Source organism: Pteropus alecto, unplaced genomic scaffold (genome assembly GCF_000325575.1).
Source record: "Pteropus alecto unplaced genomic scaffold, ASM32557v1 scaffold146, whole genome shotgun sequence".
Taxonomy (NCBI): domain Eukaryota; kingdom Metazoa; phylum Chordata; class Mammalia; order Chiroptera; family Pteropodidae; genus Pteropus; species Pteropus alecto.
In genome coordinates this window covers 30,151,314-30,173,132 of record NW_006442107.1, presented here as the reverse complement: position 1 = coordinate 30,173,132, position 21,819 = coordinate 30,151,314, and the positions used below count along the sequence as shown (strand labels likewise).

The window sequence follows — 21,819 nt, the reverse complement described above, 5'->3', positions numbered from 1 at the left end:
TTTGCAAGGCTTTCTTATTTTTATAAATATCATGTTCTACAGTAAATGAATTTTTATGTGATAGCCAAAAGCCACGTGAAGCGAGAAAAAAAATTAAACTTGCATATTTTGCTAACTGTGGGATAATTTTCCTTTGTCATTTGATACAATATGCAACATTATTTTATGTTATGTGTCTGTGCCTCAGGTAGAGATTCTACCATAGGTCCCATAGGATATTACTGTGATTCCATCAATAGCTAATTTTGCCGCTGTAGCACATAATATCGTTATCTTTCCCTTGTTCTTTAACTTGATTACAAATCATATCACCATTTCCCCCAGGCATCTCACAGAGAGTGAATTTCCAACACAGTTTATAGACACATTCTAAAAGGATAGTGTTCTCTTTCTCTGTGAAGAGTGCTCAGTCAGCTAAATTTTACCGTTTATGAATCAAAGTTTATTTTACCTTTGAATTCTTACACATAATCATCCATGAAGTGAAGCTGTGGACTTCTTATAAGTTAAGCTTATTTAAATAAAAGTTAATTATATTTTTATTATAAGTCTGTAAGAAATGTGTAAAATATGAAATGTTGCAAAAAACAAATTACAATATTAATCCACTACTGATACAGCTTACCATTATTATTGTCATTTATTTTTCTAATTATCTTGTCTTTTCACTTGACGTATAGATGTAACTTAAAAATTAGAATTGCGATCTTAGTGTTTATACTACTTTTGTAGCCCTTTCCCCTCTTCTACTTGAAAATATAATTTTCTTTAAATACTCTTTGAGAACCTAGCTATTAATGACTGCATAATTCTGCTTATGTTATTGTTTCTGGAGGAAAAGTGATGGAAGTTGCTGTTATAAGAGCCTGTAACCAATCTAATACTTAAGTAGGTCTTTCTTACGTGGAACACCTGAGTATTACATTTGCCTTGTATAGATGCCACAAATCAAATGGCTTCCTTTTGCACTACCTAGTCGTCAGTGCTATTTGAAACAGCCAGTGTTGATATAGGAGTATCAACTTGTTCTAGTGATACCTCTGATACCACTAGCACCAGCAAGCAAACAAGTTTACATCAGAGTTTTATTCAGTATTTTGAAACTAGACCAGTATCATTTGGCTCATACCTCTGTCACTCTTGGAGACCACAGTATTAAAGACAAACTTCTCAAGAAATACATTTACTTCACTTAAGAAATGTTTTCCAACTACGTGTTAGGGACTGTTGTAGGCTCAGAGGAAATAGCAGTGAAGTTAACAAACACACTTCTATCATAAGGCAACTTATGTTCTTGCAGAGTGAGAGAAACAATAAACATGTAAAATATATAATGCATTAGATGGTGATAAGTGCTATGGAGAAAAATAAGGCAGGCATTGAGTTTAGAAAGGACACATATATTCAGGCATGTGTGGGGGCTGGGGGGGTGGTTCTCTAATTGTCCAGGGAGTTCAAGGAAGGACTTACCAAGAATGTGACTTTTGAGCAATGACTTAAAGGAGGTAAGGTGAGGAGTCTGGAGGGTCCGCAGAGAGAACTTTCCTGTCCTGGTGAAGGAACAGCAAATGCAAGAACTTGGAGAGCGAGGAAGTCAGCTTTGTTCTAGTGAGAGCAGGAGTGGAGCAAAAGGGAGATGAGGTCAGGGTAGTAATGGACCATGTTGTGTCAGGGCCTGCAGGACTTGCTTTGTCCCTGTGTGTTATAGACAGCCATTGGAATAACATGACTTAGGTATGTTTTCACTTGCATTTAACTTGCTTTGACCTTAAGTTTCTCCATTTTTTGTACCCACCCCATATTTATATTCTAAATACTTTTTCTTGACAATAAGTTATTTCAACTCAAAGCTTTGGAATTGACCATCTACCCCAGCTTTTTCACATAGGGCTTCCTCTGTTGCCTCTCTTAAGACCTCCATTTCCCTGAGCCAATAACGGAGACAGCACATTTCACCATATCCCAAGTAGTCCTACTGAGTTTCCTAAGACAGCTTTTATCTATTTAGAAGGGCCCTCCTCCCTGAGGGCTCAAGCTGTTCTACTCTACCACACCTTATTCCTCTTCTTGCTATCATCTAGTTGCCTTCTAGTTATTCTCTAACATTAATTGAAGATGTTTGTCACCAGATCTTCCTCTTCTTCGAGAGAACTGCCGGGACCATGGGAAAATCCAGGGGCTGCCTGGCTGATGCCCTGCTTTGTAGTTCATTGGTCCTGTTGTCTGACCCTTTTTTTTGTTTGGTTCAGCCATCTATGCTCATAGCCACAGCTAGGGCTTCATTTTTCTCCAAGGTATTGTTCAACTCTGAAGTTTTAAACTATAAGTAGTGTGGAATGAAGTAAGGCATGAATAAATGAGTTTACATATATGGCACAGTCTCCAATCCAGCTGTTTATGTTCCTGCCTCTCACCCTCACAATACCACACATTTACCTCCAGGGGTAGCTCAGACTCTCACTCCTGAGACCAAGAAGGATAAACCGCCTCGAATCATGGATGCTCTGAGTTAGAATACTAAGGGGAAGCAGTGATGGAGTAAGGCATAATTGTTCAAATCCCATTTTTTCTGCTTCCTAACTGTGTAACACTTGGCAAGCTGCTCAAGCTCTCTGAGCCTCACCTATAAAATGAGGATTAAAAGATGTACCTCCCAGGTATATAGGAGGAATAAATGACTTCATGTAAATGGAGTACTCAGTACTGTGCTTACCAATAAAGGGAATCCAATTAGAGTTGCTTTTCTTTGAGACAAGTGAAAAGGTTAAAGGCTGCTCTTGTCTCATGGGGTGTGGCCTCATGTTTCCTTCTTATTTCAAGTAGGAATTTAAACTTTTGGAAAGCTTCTCTCTACTGGGAATTTATCCCAAAGACTTGAAAACTCATATCCGAAAAGATATTTGCACACCAATGTTCATAGCAGCTTTATTCACAGTGGCCAGGACAAGGAAGCAACCAAAGTGTCATACGGTAGATGATTGGCTAAAGCAGCTGTGGTACATATATACAATGGAATATTATTCAGCCATAAGAAGAGATGAAATTCTACCATTTGCGACAACATGAATGGACCTCGAGATAATCATGCTAAGCGAAATAAGCCAGACAGAAAAAGTTGAAATTCACATTATATCACTTACATGTGGGATATAAACCTAAAAGCAACAAATGAACAGGACAAACAAACAGAGAGTCATGGACATGGATAATAGATGACTGGTTACCAGAGGGTAGAGGGGTGGGGGGAGTGGCGAGGTAGACAGAGGAAAACAATTAAATCATTTCAATTAAAAAATAAATAAATATTTAAAAAATAAAAGATTTAGTCCCACTAAAAAAAAAAAATAGGAAAAAAGAAAAGAGAAGCTTCTGTTGTGGTATTACCACACAGCTGTGTGAACAGACCTGTTCCCTGCTCCTTTCTCTGTGATCCTACTTTGAGCCCCCAAGCCCAGCAGGACTCAGGGCTGGAGCTAAGTGGAAGAGAGCAGGAGTAGGTGGCTTTGCAAGCCTCCCTAAGCTATAAGACATTCTCCTCTTCCTTGGGTTGATTGAACAGGGAAGATATACATAATACATGTTTTTTTTCCCCCTTTTATACATACATGGCTCATTTCTGGAGATTGGCATAGAGGCAGTTATTGTTTAAGCCCTATTTAAAACAACCACAGCCTTGTATTTTCATTTATTGATCACAAAAAGGAGGGAAAAAGATAGTTTCTCTCGTAGCAGCGTGATGCCAGGTGTCTTTAAGAGGCTACAGCAGGACCAATTGCTTCTTTTACTCATTTCGAATTTATTCCTCAACCCACCACACTGTTTCTTTTCCCATCATTCCACTGGATCAGCTGGTCAGGCTCCTGAGTGAGGAACTTACTCATAAGGAGGAGGAGACCTTAACACCGAAGGGGCATGGTATGCGAATATTCAGAACCCATGCAGAAATGAGGAGATCCAACAACATACAAGGAATGGTTTTAGACAATATTTAAAAATATATGAGCTATAAAGTAAATGCAAGTATAGAAATGATTATTGCAACATAAGATATATAATTCCTTTAGAAAAAGACAAAAAGCAAAGGAAACCTTAAGAGAGCTTTTTTAAAAATCCCACTTAAACATGTTTATAGCTGTTAGATTAAAAAAGTTAGGAAAGTAAAGATAAATGATTTTAAAAATTAATTTAAAAGATGTTTAAAGTAGATACACTTGAAATAAAATAACAAAAAAGTAAAAAAGATGGACAAAATTTTATCAGGCAAACGTAAAGTAACAGGATTGCATACAATTTAGTTTTTAGTTTTTAAAAGAATCTGAGGCAAAATGCAATAAATATGTCCAAAGAGAAATTGTCTCTATATTAAATACAAAGTGCAATTAATAGTGAACATTACATGTACTTTTATATGCTAAATAATATAACACAAAATATAAAGTAAAATACCCTATGATCCAGCAGGGTTGTTTTTTTTTTCCTGAATGCATTCCAACAGAAATATATACTTTTGGTCACCAAAAATAATGTACTAGAATGTTCATAGCAGCACTTTTTATAATAGCCCCCAAATTGAAACTACTCAAATGACCAGCACCAATAGAATGGATAAATAAATTGTGAAATACTCACTTAAAGAAATATTGAACAGCAATGAAAACAAATGTTCTGCATGCAGCGATCTGCATGAATGTCACAGTCAGAATGCTGAGCGAAAGCCATCTACCACACATGAGTGAATGCTGTATGATTTCATTTATATAAAGGAAAAAAAAAAACAGAACAAGCAGAACAGAAGTAGTCTCAGAGGTTAGAAGCTGGGATAGGAGTTCCTCTTTGAGCTATGATGATAGTAAAGGAATACAAGAGGCCGGGTTATCCTGGGTTCTGGTTACAGAGGTATGCTAATTTTGTGAGAAATTTTCAAGCTGCCATTTGGTTTGTATATATTTCTTTAAATATATTTCATTTTAGTAAAAGTTTAAATGTGAAGAAAAATTATCAGAAATATTGGAGAACAATATAGAAAAATTATGTTAGAGGTTTTTAAGTATACTTCTTCAGGCTTTTTGCTTAACCGAAAAACAGATTTGGGGTAATGTAGCTTGATTGAATTCAATTTAGATTGAATTAATCTATATTGATATTATACCTTAAAACATAAATGTATGTGTATGTATATACTTAAAGTTTTTTTAACTGTTTCTCCTGTATCACACCAAAAAGAAATCCTAAAGTCCTCCAAACAGGAATTATGTAGACAATGTGACATTCTGACACTACCATGTGGTAAACTAGGCACTATTATTAATATTTTAAACAATTACAAGAATTAACCACTTGGTGTATCTCAAATAAATACTTGGCCAATGATTAAGTCAGATGACAATGAAAGATTATAATTGTTTTTTAGAAAGTAAAAGTGAGAGAAAAAATATTTTTTAAAAGTTTGTTCATATTTCTAAAGCTATATTCAGGGGTCAACGATGGTAAGTTCATAGTCTTAAATGTTTTTATTAAAAAAAAAGAAAAAATTATTTTTACTATTCAATTTAGCAAAACAAGCAAGTATAAAACAAACCTAACAGAAGTATGAGGAAGGAAGGAATAAATAAAAGCAGAAAATTAGATAATTAGAAGACAAAAGAAATCAGTAGAATCTATGGCCACGCTACCCTGAACAAGCCCGATCCCATCTGATCTCAGAAGCTAAGTGGGATTGGGCCTAGTTAGTATTTGGATGGGAGACCACGTAGGCAGACCAGGTGCTGTAGGCATAAAAAATAAAAAAATAAGGGATTGTAAGCTGACAAGGTCCTTGCAATCTGCGAGGTCAACCAAGGGTTGCCGTGCCTAAAAAAAAAAAAAAAAGGAAAAGAAAACAGAGCTGATGAATAAATCTAAGTACTTATTCCTTGAAAAGAAAAAGAAAACAACACAGCAATATGGACAGATGTAGACAGACCTCTGGTAAATGTAATTAGGAGTAAAATAACACAAACAGAAAAACCAAAAACTGAATTAGATGGAAATATTTTAAAACATAGAGTGCTTTATACCATGTTAAACTAATTTTTTTAATTGCAATGATAATAGCAAACCTGGGAAACTGTAATTATAAAGATTTAATTATGAGACTAAAACTCTAATAGATGCAGAAGTAGTGGAGGAGTTAGAAAGATTATCGGTTTATAGCTTGACCTTAGTGATTATGAATGTTTTCAGACTTGTAAAGAGGACTTTTGAGTGTGACCTGGCTCTGCCATTTGACCTTCGCCTTGTTGGGTGAATGAATGAACCAAAGAATGAGTGCTCTTGTGCCTTAGTGGGGATAAAACGGCCCTGTCAAGGGTTATAATAGACTTAAGTTGGGTAGTTTATGTGAAGTTTGAAGCATAGCAGGTGTCAGTATTATCCAATGTCTTGTATATAGGAATCAAAATATCAATGAGGAATCTTCTGATATTTACATTTTTTTCAGGTTATCCTGATCCAGAAAATTTCTCCTGGACAAAATATCTGGAAGCTACTCATAGTGGTGTTGTTCCTGCTGCATTTTATAGTTTTTAAAATGGTAAGTTTGTATCTTTATACATGCTCAACTCTTGACCACGTCCTTGTTGAGTAAGGCCTTCATTTGGCAGCTTTAAAATATTCTGTTTATTTTTTGTTTTTTGTTTTTTTTAAAAAAAATTCTAGTGTTATTTTCATAACCAGTTTGTCTTGCTTTTAATTAAAAATACAAGAGAGGTGACTCATTTACTATTGTTCCCGTACACAAATGAAACGTAAGTGATGATTTATTTCCCTCCTTGGAAAACACGGTAGCCCCACACTAGTGCTGATGAAAGCCTCTCATCACCCTCTGACGAATGAGTTCTTCATTCCCAGTTCTGTTAGTTCACTGAGTGGGCATGCTGAAGTTTCAGTCTTGAGGACTATTTTAATGTTATTGAGGCCATAATAAAATAGGGGAATTGCATATAGTCTATATGTGCCATAGTTTTATCCATTTTGAGGAAAACCTTGCTTTTAGCATTTATTAGAATACCAATTTTTTTAAAGTTCAAATTTGTCCTTATATATTTGTTTCAGGATTGATCCAAGTATAAATAATTTTGTAAAAGAAAGTGTGTTGATGGCATATTTAGAGATATTTATGTTCTAAACTAGTGATATTCAAACTCTGTTCCCTTTCAGCTGTAATGATGAGTTCTGGGCTCCCCAACTCGTCTCTAATCAGAACTTTATACAGGGAGCCTCAGCATATGATTTCATTTACTGAAAGTTTTCTAGCAATCAAAAGGGGTTTAAAACAAAATGCTATTTCATTTTTTAAGAAATTGATTATAATCAGCTAGATTTGGGGAGGGGAAGTAAAATCAAATTAAGAAGGCTTGAAGTTCTAGAGTGCTTAGAAGGGTTTTAAGAATTCTGAAAATTTCATAAGCAAAAATACCAGCTGCTGTTATAGTCTCTCTTTTTATCTTACAGTAAAAACTTCATTTTACTTTTCCAAGAGGAAAATTGAAAGAAAATAAAGTTATGAAAAGATTTAGCCAAAAAGGCAACCTTGACCCTATTTGGGTTGTTATAGGTTCACCTCAAACTATAGACACTTGACGTACACAAAATGAAACAATTACGTTTGTTGTCAGGACAGTGACCTTGGGGAGAAGAGGAAGATTTTCAGGGATTGGAGACCTAATGATAGTATACTCTGTTTAATAGATGTAATAATGCATTTTAGAAAGAAAATATGCTTCCACAAAAGCTGGAGAGAAACAAACCAGAATTGGAGAAAGAGTTAACTGTTTATTGCTTACATATTAGAAGGCTTTTATTTTCCTATTGTCCTTTCTAGACTTGAGGAATTCAAGTACACTTTTATTTTCAATAAGGTCAATTGAACATAATTTTGAAAACTTTCAAAGTGAAACTTTTTGCCAACCTATAAACAGTGTTAGAGATGTCTTTTGACTTTGATTTTGTTAAATTTACTTAATTTCAATATAAGTCCTGGTATATTTTTTTCCGCTCTATTCTTTATTATTGCTCAAGTATTCATCATTATAGACTCCTGGTTCCTAGCATTGTAAGACTTGGAAGAAACCTTAAATTAGTATAGTCCAGCATGCCTGTGTTACAGATAAAATATCAAAAGTACAGGTTATGGTTTTAAATTACATTATGGTGCGATTTTTAAATTAGTGTAACAGTAGAAATTTTGAAGCTTTTATCTAAATATATTTTAAAGTTTAGACTTATAAAACATCATGTTTACCCTTTCTAATTACTTATTAAATAATTTTGCCTTCTGGGTCACACACTCCAAAACTGGGCAGTGAGAATAGTCAACAGTTCCTTAATTTGTAAAGTTAATTTCAGAAAAAAAAATCCAAACCCATAGATAAATTGTAATAAGATATTTATTTGAGCCTTGTTGTGATTATTAATAAATTTATGATTTAATCTGTCTGTCTTTTTAACTGTCTTGAAAATGACCAGAAACTTCTTCCTTTTCTCACAGGTTTTTATGAAATTGGATAAATTAATATGTGTAAAGTCCTATGTGCTCTTAAAACTAAATTCTATTTCTACTAAAGATCTGAATATAAAAAGAGAACTATAATATTTTAGAAAAACTTTCATAGCATAACTGAATTGTTGAATTTTGCATATGACTTGCTGCACTTGTAATGTTACAGCGTTTGCCTCATGGTTTTCTGCCGAATATGAAACTTGAAGTTGTGGATAAACGAAACCCTAGGTTAATTCGCGTTGCTACGATTACAGATGTTGATGACCAAAGAATAAAGGTACGTGTTTTAGATTATTACATTATTATATTAGCATTTTCCCTCATGTTTCCTGCCATGCTGGCCACAGAGACTCTGACTTCTTGGCACAGTAGAAAAATAACACTTTGACTGACTTCATTTCTAGTCACATGTCTTTGGGTAGAGAGATTTCCGGCTGAAGTGTCTATGATGTGAGAAATCTATAGGTTAGACATAACTAACTTTGAGAGGGATTCTAGTATATTCCTGTTTTGGTTTGCTGTTTAGACATTATAAGTTTTTTCTTTCTTTTTTTTAAGCTTCTTTTTTGTCGGCATAAGAATTCCTTGAAATTGTTGTCATTTAACAGCTTATTTAGAATAATTCAGTCTTTGTTTTCTACCATTTATCAGATCAAAACCAATAAAAACACACTTCAGTCACTAGGTAAAATGAAAGATTAGATTTTGAAGATTTGATATACTGTCATTGTTATGACATGTTTTTATAAAAATATGTAAATCTTCAAAATAGAATCTTCCTAAAATGCAAGATTTTATTTTATTTTTTATACAAAGAGTAAAAAAGCATTGTAGAATTCAATAAATCTTCTTAAGCATATGATAATTCAAATGTTATTTTTCACCCTAGCACAGTTTTATTTTATAATAATAAAAAAATTGAAGTCAACTAATTTTAATGGGCATTATCAAGAAAGGTGTGTTTAAGTTCGATATACAGTTTCATATAATTTAAAAGAAATCTTATTTTCTATATGCCCACTTTGAAAACAATGTTTAATTCATATCCTAGAGAATAATCAATACATATATTTTAGTAAAATTTAGAGATGAGTGTCTGTCCATAGATTTTCAAGAGCAGATACTGGCAATGTCCATTATTCTTCTGACAAATAATCACTGTGCTAAACACTATTCAGGAATAATATGTTATAGGTATTTTCCTCATACTTTGTCACTAATGCTTTATTTTAAATTTAATTTTAAGCATATTGCTTCAATTCTTATTTATTTCTGGCTTTTTATTGTTTACTCCGACGGAACCTACTGTGGGAATAACTTCGATATTGTAATTACTTTATAAATTCAGGAATATTTTGTCACTGAAATTAGCATCAGGTTTTTTCTCTGAATTCTCATTTAACATCTATTATAAAATTATTGTACTTATAAGAAAAGTTCAATTTTAATAGTACATCAAATCTTATTTAGAATTTAATTGACAGATATTTTCTTGTAAGATACATACTATAATATCCATTTGAATGTCTGTTGCAAGACTGTTATGTTATCATATTGGATTAGCCTACCACCTTAAAATATCATTTGGAAAACTTTAGTTTCTAAAGTGAATTTATTATATTTCTTATTTTTCATCTCAGTACTGATCTCTTGACATCTCCAAGAATATAGCTGACCCTTCCAAAGAAATATTTCATGTATCTTCTCCTTATTCTTTCTTTTTCTTTAATGGTAATTCCTTTATTAGAAGAAAAGTGTTGAAAAGTACCTGGTGCCTCTGACAGAATTAGAGCCATAATTGTTGCTTCTGTGGTTTGGGCATAATAGAAATCCCTCTAGGATTATAGAGCTTAATTAAGATGTGTTTATGCAAGTGACACTCTCTAGCCTGTGAAATGGTGCTTCATAAAATGTGAAATGAGTTCCTTTTACATATCATTCAGTGCATCAGAATATATCAGTCTGGAATGGAGGTAAATGCCTTAGGGCTTGTGGCATACTCGAGGTCTCAGGAAAAGCCTTTGACCTCTTGCAGCCAGCCCATTCCTGGGAGATCCTGCCATGGACTCTCCACCTTCCCCCAGTCAGTTCTGCAGTTGGGAAAATGCTCATCTTGCTCCATGAGGTAGAGGGGAAAAGATTTTCTGTGGGCCAGCTGTTTCCTGAATAGAAACAAACTATAAAGAAGATTTAGCAGTATGGCTTAAAATTCCGCTCATCAGTGTTCCTAAGGAGAAAAAAGGCAGTGAAAATGAGTGTCATATTTTTTTCTTTGAATTCTTGTTTAAGAAGATTGAAGGTAGTAGATGGGGCTGTCTTTGCCAATTGAGAAAGCAGCTGATGCTTTCCTGGCCCTCTCTTTGCCCAGTACATTCCTCTATTCCTTTATTAATGTGTTGGTCATATTGTTTTATAATTTTCTCTTTTAAAGTCAGTATCCTTCAAAGACTATTTTTATCACTGGCACACAACACATGCTTAATATATGTGTGAATGAATGAATGAGTGAAGGAGTGAATGGCATTGAATGTACTTTGGTATCTTGTTATTTGAATGTGTGAAATAATTGTGTTAGCCAAAAAGTATTCTTTTGTCATTCTTAATTCCATTCCTAGTTACGCTCCCGTTGGAAATCCAATTCAACATAATGTACTGGAAAGTGCCATAGGATAAACTGATCTAGATTTGAATTCCAGCTCTGACTCTTTTTTATTATTAACGTGGTGGTTATTAACTTAGTGGTTACTCAACTTATTTGAGCTTTCCATATCTGTAAAGTAATAGAGTTAATAATGCCTACCTTGTTAAGCTTGTTGTGAACATCAGTGGAGTAATGTACGTAAAATACCTGTGCCTGACTCTTTCTAGGTACTTCAGTGGTAACTGCTGTTACTTATCAGTGTTAATGCCTTGTGCTGCTCTCCCTGGGGGCCTTTATTTTCTTCTGTGTTGATGTAGGGGCCTCCTGGAAGTAATTGTCATCAATAGATGGAGAAGGAACAAGCCCATGCTCCTTGGTGAACGAAGCAGAGTTTGATTGGAATTCATCTGAGGAATGCTAATATGTGCATATGTGATTGTGCGGCATGGGTGTTTATTGAGAGTAGTCAGTCTGTCAAACAACGTTATGGTATTAGTAATGATGATAGTAGTGACGATGATGGTACTTAGTTTTTTCAGATACTCTTCTAAAAGCTTTACATGCACAGTGTATCTGCACAGCACCTGTGTGACGTATGTACTATTATTATATTCATTTTATAGATGAGGAAAGAGAAGCCCAGAGATGTTGATTGGCCCAAGGTCACAAGCTAGTATATGGGGGAACCAAGTTTTAAATCCTGGCTTTCAAACAGAGGTTTTCAACTCTTAGAGTTTATAGTCTTCCTACTTCTTCTACTCTTATGTTCTAATTTTGATCATAAATATCCTGCTTCAGAATGGGAGAGCAGATGTCTAGGATGGGGAACAGAGTTCACTTGTAACCCCACCCTACTCTGTCTTTTGTTCTAAGCCGCAAATGCTTGGAGGTTTGTGTTTGGTACTGGTATTCCCTGCAGAGCACAGCAGATCCAGTAAAGACTGACTTTATTCCTTTCTGCCACTCCCCAAATATGTAATTGCCTTTATGTGCTTGATTAATTCTGTTTTTATTACAGCTTTTTTGAGGTATAATTCAAATACCATAAAATTCATTGGTTTCAAGTCTATTCCCAGAATTGTTCAACCATTACCCCAATCTAAGTTTAGAATATTTTCATTCCCCCAAAAGAAAGCCCGTACCCATTAGCAGTCATTCTTCATTCAGCACCTTCCTCCTAGCACCTGGCAATCACTAATCTACTTTGTGTCTCTATGGAGTTGGTATCATATCATATATCGTATAAATGGAATCATATAATGTGGTACCTTTTATATCTAGCTTCTTACTTAGCATAATGTTTCATCCATGTTGTGACACATATCAATACTTCATTTTTTAATTTCTGAATACTATTCCATTGTATGGGTGTACCATATTTGTTTATCCATTCATTGTTGACAGACATTTGGGTTGTTTCCACTTTATGGCTATTTTAAATAATGCTGCAATGAACATTTGTGTATGTTTTTGTATGGACATATGTTTTCATTTCTGTCGGGTATGTATCTAGGAGTGGAATTGCTGGGTCATATGGTAACTTTAACATTTTGAAGAACTACCAAAATGTTTTCCAAAGCAACTGCATCATTTTATATTCCTACCAGCAGTATATGAAGGTTCCAATTTCTCCACATCCTCACCAAGATTTGTTATTGTCTGTTTTTGTTTCTTCTAGCTATCCCAGCGGGCCTTGTGTGTTTAGATCCAAAGAATTTAAATTATTATAGTTTACATGTGACCAGTAATAATGTCTTGGCCAAGAGGAATGGGATGCAGTGACTATTAGTGATTGCAGTGGTAGAAGTAGTGTGGCAGTCTCAGAAGTCACAGAAGTAGCAGCAGTTGTGTAAGAAGACCCAATTACTGAATGTCGACTTTGTTCTGGATATTTAGCTAAGTACATTACATATTACAACTTTATCTTCACAACAATTCTTTTTTTAAATTTATTTTGTTTTGAGCTACAACTAACATAATATTAGTTTCAGGTGTACAATTTGATGATTAAATATTTGTACATATTATGAAATGATCACAATAAGTCTAGTTACACAACAAGTCTTATAGGTAGGTATTATTTCTTCTTTATAGTTGGCATGAAGAATTTAAGTAGTTTTACCAAATAGTTCTAACTCCAAAGCCAGTGCTCTCTCATTTCAGCAACTGCCTTGGAATTGTGATTAGCCATTGGAATTTGAGACTATAAATTGTCAGTGTTGGGGTATGGGGCAGAGGTAACTTGGTTCAAGATATTCTGTACTCTTGCTCTCATAAGTCCACTGGTATTAGTCAGGCCAGATGGTCTGATGTTCATACCAAAAATATTAATTTGGTTGTATTGTTCATTGGTAGGTGAGTTGTGAAGTTTTTCTTACCAGGGCAAAGTTTTAAGGTGCTATTTTCCTTTTGTGTTGATTACTGGTTTATTAATTGCCGTGGTTACTCTCTAATAAATATTTATGATGAGCTCAGTGTGTATCTTGTTCAATTTCTCACCAGCTATTACGTTTAATGGTTACTCTTTTGTTTGGTTGTATAGTATACTCTGTTATGTCTGAAAGCCCATTACTGTCACCTTATCAGGAAATGCACATTAAATTACGATAGACAGATGGATGCTTTTAGGAAGTTTAGCTTTTACTCAGGAAAAAAAAATTATTCTTCTACAAATAAATATGAAGGGAAGACTTAAAACAGTAATATTTGATAAATATTTGCCCTGTGGGAACTACAGCTAAGCTGTGAAATAAATTATAAATGAATTCCAAATAGATGCTTTAGGAAGTTCCACTGAATCATTAATAAATTGAGTCTCTTCAGTAAGTTTTTTGTATTTAATGCTTTAACTGGATGTATTTGTGGCATCTCTAAATGAAATAAGAGCATCGTGACCAAGAGAAATTGTCATGGTAAGTTGTCTACTTGTGTGGCTAGAAACTCTTTTGAATTTTAGGTAAGACTATTAAGTTCAAAGCTTTTGAAAAAACCTACAGGTGGATTAGGGCAAAGCAAGTCCAAATACAAGTCAGTGAATACTCACTCTAATTAAGGATTGTTGTGCTTCAAGAAAGTCGCTTGACCCCTGTGAGTCTTAGTTTAATTTTCTGCCAAAATGAGAGCAGAATCTGGAATATGTCATTTTACTTGCCACTGTCTCTAACCAGGATGCATTTTTGAAAATGGTTTTAAAATATGAGGATAGGACAAGATACTAACATTAACTATCCTTTGAGCCAAACTTCTAGTTAATGGCCATTACAGTGCTGCAGTGATTGATGACTATCTTCATGTGGGAAGGAGACTGGGACAGTTTTCAAAAATATTATAACCAATCAATGGAAAGATAATTTTCAGAGTGGATAAAACTAGTGTCAACCATGATTTTTAGGAAAGTTCTAGCAGGTAGACTGCTCTACCTGGTAGAACTTTCCATAAAGGTGCATTAGCATAATATGGTAACAACAAACAACAATAATATCAGTGATGGCTAATTTGACTATGACGTCTACATGCTGCTGTTTACATGTTTTACATTTTCTTACTCTCGTAATCCACACAGCAACTCTGTATGGTAGATACGGTGAGGAAACAAATGGCAGACAGCTTAAGCAACTTGCCCAAGGTTATGCAGCCCTTAAGTGGGCGAACCAGGTGGGAACCCGGTGGTCTGATTCTTTAGCCTGAGCTCTTAATCTATAGGGCAGCATCGTTTTCTGTGAAGCAGTGGTCCTCGAACTTTTTGGCACCAGGAATTAGTGCTCCTATGAGAATCTAATTCCTGATGATCTGAGGTGTTACTGAGTTGATGATGCTAGTGCTGGGGAGAGGCTGCAAATACAGATGAAGCTTCGCTCACTTGCCAGCCACTCACTTCCTGCTCTGCAGCCTAGGTCCTAACAGGCCATGGACCAGTACCAGTCTGCGGCCCAGAGTTTGGGGTCTCTTGTTGTAAAGGGCCAGAGAGTAAATATTTCAGCCTTTGTGGACCATGTGGTCTCTGTCGCAATTGCTCAGCTCTGTGGTTTTGTGCAAAAGCAACCATAAACAATATGTAAACAGATGGGTATATCTGTGTTACTATAAAATTTTATTTGCAGACACTAAAATTTGAATTCCATAGAGTTTTCATGTGTCATGAAATATTCTTTTGATTTTGTTTCTAGCCATTTGAAAATGTAAAAACAGGTGGTAGGCTATAATTTGGCAACACCTGTCTTCATAGGTACACTATACTAATTAGACTATGAGATGATCAAGTTACCTTTAGTATAAGTAGTTTTGTATCCTTGCCTTACTTTTTTCTAATATTTGATTTTTGAATCCAACTACATCTATATTTAATTTTTAATTTGGTTTTAGATAAGTTTTAAGTATTCAGTAAAAAAGAGGTATAAGAAATGAGACCTACTATGTAATCAACAGCTTCTAGACTTAAATATTTTTCCTAGTGTTACTTTTGGGACTGTCTAAAATCCATCATTACCCTGGTGGCACTGAAGGGTCCTCAGTTCTTTTCGCTGACCCAGTAAAGAATTACAGATCAGTGAGGTTTAGGAAAAGTAAGATTTATTGAAGTATGTTCCAAGAGAGAAACGGGCTACGCTAAAGAGGGCTGTAGCGTGCGGAAACAAAAGGGAAAGTACGCTCCAAGGAGGGATGGGTTACAGTGAAAAGGGCTGTTAACAACGTGGAGCTGGGGAGGTCTGTATTATATTCCGGCTATGATGAGAGGTTACAAGAGTAGTACTAAATGATTGGCACGCAAGGTCATTTTGATTGACATTTGCTGATATGTAACCTTTTGACTGCTGCGCATGCGGTTTCTCAGAATTCATCTGTTACAGATTCATAAACTTCCTGGCATAGGCATGATATCATGGTATAGTGAGGCCAGGTCACAGAGAGGTTAGTGTAGGAGTGAATGCGCGTGCGCTTGCGGCGGATTCAACTTGTTTATGGCTTCTTACCCCTTCGTGGCTTAGGATGTGGGGGTAATTTATAATCATAAAATGGATGTTCCAAGGAGGTCTTTCGAGGGACCCTCATTCCTTTATTCCCCCCGTCGTTCATATCTACCTAACTACCTAACACTAGTATCAATTGATTACCATTCATTTGTTTGATTTTCAATGTGAATGTAGTCAAGCCCTTAAATGATGTATAATCTTTCATAGAGTAGGCTTCTCTGCCACTAGAGTTGTATCCTCCAAAACCTTTAAATTGAGACTTACCTTTTCCATTTTTTATTAAAGTCAGTATATCGAGAACAGAAACATATGCCCAACAGCAAAGCAGTGAAGAACTGCCTTGGCGATGAATTAGATTCCCCGGTCTGGAGCCAGTGCTGGCACTCCTTAGGTAATCCTCACCCTGCCCTCTTCTTACCAGTCTGACTTGCATGATCTAATGAGATCTTGACATGTGATTGTTTGGCTAGACGCATTGGCTTAGTCACGAGCTAGATAGAATAGAAATAGAACATTTCACAGTTTTCCGTGCAGAACACCGTCTGTGGAGAAACTTCCTAAATAAAAGATGATGATGTAGCAATAGTTGTTCTTCACCCTTATTTTAAGATTATGTATTTCTTTGAGTTTCTGAGGAATGCTACAGATTGCTCTGCTGCGAAGTGCACGAACACGTGTATACAAATATAGATATTTGTGTTTCAAAAGTTAATGGACTTTTGAGTATTATTTTATACTAACAATTCTTAAGTTATTAAAAGGCCCACCATTCTCTATACTCTTTTGACTTCATTCAAAGCTTTATATTTACTCAAAAAGTATGAGACCCTTGCTTGCTGAAATAAGGAAGCCTCTTATTTTCTAATCCTTCAGTCAGATTGTACAATATGGACTATCTTCCTTCAGAGCAAACAAGAGAGTCCGTTGGATTCATCTTAGCTTTGGAGAGACATACACATTCTCTGCTGTTTTCCTGAACAGAAGTGTACTATTTCTGGCCAGCTGCAGTTTTGACATTCCAAATGCCCTTACTAATACTGATCCTTAGCTAATTATGCTGAATATCATCTCTTTTTCTCACATCCTGCTTTGTAGGCATTTTATTTTTACCACTGGAAGAATATCTATCAAAAATAAATAAGTGAACAAAATCATTCCAGAATAAATTAACTAAGATGATAAATATGTTTTCCCTTTTGTTCCAAAATCTATGTCATTTTTTGTGATATAGGAAAAGGCGATAGACTCAGAGAAAGGAGATTGTTCTATGAGAAGGGAATGAATAGATTCTTACACCAGATTAATTTATTCCCAAAATATAGTTGTATTATTTTCCTTTGATACTGTAACAAATCATCACTAATTTAGTGGCTTAAAATAACACAAATTTGTTATGTTATACTTCTCTAGGTCAGAAGTGTCAACTGGGCTAAAATCAGGGTTTCAACGGAGGTGTGTTCCTTTTGAAAGCTCTGGGGAATTTGTTTCCTAGCCTTTTCTAGGTACAGAGACCACCTCTATTCCTTGACTCCTGGCCCCTTTATCCGTATGCAAAGCCAGCAGTGTAGCATCTTCAAACCTCTCTGTGACATCCTTGCCTCCCACTAATAAGGACCATTGTAATTATCTTGGACCCACCAGATTATCCAGGATAATCTCAAGATCATTAACTTAAGCACAGCTGTAAAACCCCTCTTGCCACGTAAGGTAATATTTTCACAGGTTTCAGGGGTTAGGATGTGACGTCTTTGTGAACCATTATTTAGCTTACTGCAATAATATTAGATAAAGTTAAGATACATATTAAAAAGAGGTGAAACAGGTTGAGGCCTACTATGTAATGAACAGCTTTTATTTACTGAGCATTCCTAGGATAGAAGATATTATTCCAGGAACTGTGAGCCCTATGACGAGATTAACTCTTGGAACCAGCCCTCACAATCTAGTTGGGGAGATAGGTGAAGTCAGAGGCCCCTGATCTTTTTGGCACCAGGGACCAGTGCTCCAATGAGAACCTAATGCCTGATGATCTGAGGTGGAGCTGAGGTAGTGATCCTAGCACTGGGGAGTGGCTGCAAATACAGGTGAAGCTTCACTGGTTCACTGGCCACTCATCTCCTGCTGTGCGGCCTGGTTCCTAACAGGCCACACAGACTGGTACCAGTTCACAGCCTGAGGTTAGGGACCCCTGGATTAAATCACAGTTCAACACATAATGTGTGGCACAAACCATCAAGTGCTGTAAAAGTTCATTGCAAATACAGTAAGCTTTGTGAGCAAAGATGCTGAGGGGCAGATGGCTTTTCAAGAAGAACAGTTTTTCTTCTGTTAGAAAAAGTATATAACATGCCTTGTTTTATTTGCATTTCTAAACACCAAATGCCTTTATTTACTATTACATAGAGACAAAGGAAACTTCAAATTTAATCTCCTTTATTATGTGCGTATTTGGTTTAAATTGAAAGCCCCTTGGGCAGGTCTATACAAGATCTGTATTTGGACCTGTGTGCAAGGACTTATGGGAAGTTGCATGGCTATAGGAGCCATCAGGGCCTAGCTGTGGGAAACAGAGGACAGGGGTCCACAGATTAAGCAATTGCTACAGATCTTCTTTTTCTACTATTACTTCTTAAAGGCTTATTCTCTGCACCTCCTATCCCAGGACTCCATGTGGAGTGTGTCCTTGCTTCCTTAGCAGAACCAGCCCTTGGCTATGGAAACAGCAGGACTAGGCCACTCACAGGGATTATCTTCCCCCAACCACAAAGGGGTCTATTGATAGAAAAAGAAGGGTTGTATAGATCTTGTACACTCAGCAGATAGACTCCTGTTTCAGAGTTGTAGGACTGTAAACAGGGGATGAATCAAGGTTGAACTGAAGATGGGGTCCAGAGGTGCGGGTTGGGCAGGTTGACAACCCTAGTGAACAGGTTAATGATTTGAGAGGTAGGCCAGGCACAGACTGGAAAGAGGCACAGCTGAAAGCATTTGGGCAAGATTCCACATCCTGCCTTCAGGCCAGAACTGGATGTGGCATTTCAGGGGTTTAGTACAGGTGAGCAGTTTCTAGAGCAGCAGGAGACAGATTCATCATCACCTGGGAGAAATGGAGACTCCTGGGCCTCATCCCAGACCTGCTGAGTCAATCTATAACAAAAGCCTCACCTGGTGTCTTCTCACACATGAACAAGGAATGCTTGTTTTACCACTAGGGAAAGGTGGTCTGCTTGTTTTCTGCCCTGGTTTTTAATACCTTTCTCCACGTGGGTAGGTGTGCAGCCCTCCACACTGAGTCAGGCACCAGTGGTTGCTTTGGGCTTGAATTCAGCAGACATCAAGATCATCAAGATTTGAATGGTTCTCTAGGAAGCTCCCCACCTACGATGCTATTGTAAGGAAATTAAGTTTACTAATTAACTCCTTGAAATGTATGCTCCCTAATTTGGTGTCCAATGCAAGGCCTTAAAGTCAGAGGGCTGAGAGGCAGCACTGGATCTTCGGATTCCTGATTCAATGACCAGTGTTTCCCTATCTGTTCTCTTCTTATGGAGGAATGTGAGGTATTAATATTGTAGGTTCTATTCAATAAAATTTGCCTGGGTTTCCTCTACCTCTTTGCTTCTTTGAAGTATTCTTATTTCTTCTCTCCTTAATGCCCAAGCCCTTGGTCCTTTTTGTCTTTTACTTTCTACAATAGTGGCTCTGAAGTCTGACTTTGTATTTAAGCTTCCCAAGGGTCATGGTAGTTTTTAAGCTCCCTCAGATGATTTTAAATCTTTGCTTGGGCTAAGAACCTCTGTTCGGTTCTCTCTCCCTAAGTGAGCTCATTCATTCCCTTCCTTGTCAGTACCTTACGTTTGCTAATAACTTTCAAATTTGTGTCTATTACTATGACCTTTCTCCAGAGCTCTAGAGTTATACATTTAACTGTTACTTGACAACTTTTTATGTTTCATGTTAATATGTCCCAGAATGAACTCCTTAATACATAGACTTGTTTTTTCTCTAGGCATCCTCACCTTAATAAATGTTAGCCTTATCCACCAAATTGCTCAGACCAGACACCTGGGAGTCATTTCTAAAATCTACTCATCTCAGGACAACCACATATAGTCAGCCACCGTATTCATTGATTCTAACTCCAAATACTATGTTCCTAGTCTTTTACAGCCACCCTAATGAAAGCCAACGTCATCTCTCACCTGAATCACTACAGTTGCTTCCCAGCTGGTCTCTTTGAATCTACTTGAGATCCTGTCAGTCCATGCTACATAAAGATGCCAAAGTGATCTTAAAAATGTTGCTGGGGACCACATGATTCTCTTGCTTGCACCCTTCTCATTCACTGGGGAGATAGAAGAAGTGCAGAGTAAAATTGTTTGTATCTCTATGACCAAATCTACTTTTCTATCCATGTCTGAACATACTCACTCATAAGTTTTACTTATTGGAATGGGATCATTATCACTGCTCCTATTTAAAGCAATTCACTCTCCTCTTACATAAATTTAATTTTCATCATAGGACTTATAGTTATCTTATGGTTATGATTACTTGTTGTTGTTGTTGTTGTTGTTGTTTTTATCATCTGTTTTGCCACTAGAATGTAAGCTAATGGAACAACCACTTTTCTCCTTGATTACCCATGTACTCTTGATATCCCCAGTGCCTATAGAGTAGTACCTGACATTTCATGGGTGCTTAATACTTGCTGAATGAATGAATAGTTGTCAATAAAAATGTACTGATAGGTTGTTTACTGGCAGTAAATTGCTCTTTATCAAGGATTACTTATCAAAACAAATGTGCATTAATCCTTGGCATTAACTAGATTCCCTCAACATATGAAGAGTAGCTATTTATAACACCACATGGAAAATTGGATTAATTGGTGCTTCTGTATTACTAATATATTTTTAATAAGCAACATGGTAACTATAAGCATAGCTAAGAAGGAATGCATTATTTCATTGTATACGATGCTTTCTCTGTTGGAATATTGACATAGTGAACCATGGCAGTTATAACGGTGTCAAAGAAACAAAGTCCATTATGAGGCCATTATACTAATAACATATGACAAACTGTGTTACTGTGGAATGGTAATGGATACATAATGGATAATAAATGGTTGGAATTCTGAATAGTAATGGTTGCCGGCAATTTTCTAGTAATAATAACCTCCTTCTCTTAAAATAAATGTCACTTTAATGTCAAAAACTACCAGCAGCATGAAGGGTCCACGTTGCTTTTTGAGGGTGACTCACTTCGCTTGGCTTATGCCTCTCCATCCAGAAACCCAAGTTAATCTCTCTGCTTCCCAGCCTATGAGGCACGCTCCTCTGGCAGCCTGGGCCCACAGTGTCCACAGTGAATTAGTATGGCCTATCTTAATAAATACACAACCCCCAAATTCCAAATTGAAAAATGCTGTAATATACAAAATATTGTTACATCTTCTCATTTGCTGTACTCCACACTGATTATTTCTCAGTTGCATCAAGATTTCTAGTGAACAAACAATTTTACACCATGGTACTTTCTTCTGCCTTCAGGAAACTTGCAGCCTTGACCTCTGCAGCGTGCTCCCTGGCACCTGTTCTCCACTCCTTGCTGTATTTGAGGTTCCATCAGTGGCTTCTGAGGCAGCTTCCTCCTGACACGTGTTT

The 21,819-nt window shown here is 36.2% G+C and overlaps 1 protein-coding gene and 1 pseudogene across 1 annotated transcript in view; both read left to right on the top strand.

Moving 5' to 3' along the window:
- L3MBTL4 (L3MBTL4, histone methyl-lysine binding protein) overlaps window positions 1-21,819 on the top strand; it is a 244,485-nt gene that overhangs the window by 38,369 nt on the left and 184,297 nt on the right. Inside the window, 2 exon segments of the mRNA XM_006920119.1 lie at window positions 6,479-6,579; window positions 8,706-8,816. Coding sequence (XP_006920181.1) covers window positions 6,479-6,579; window positions 8,706-8,816 — 212 coding nt within the window.
- Window positions 5,656-5,774, top strand: LOC112469440 (annotated as a pseudogene).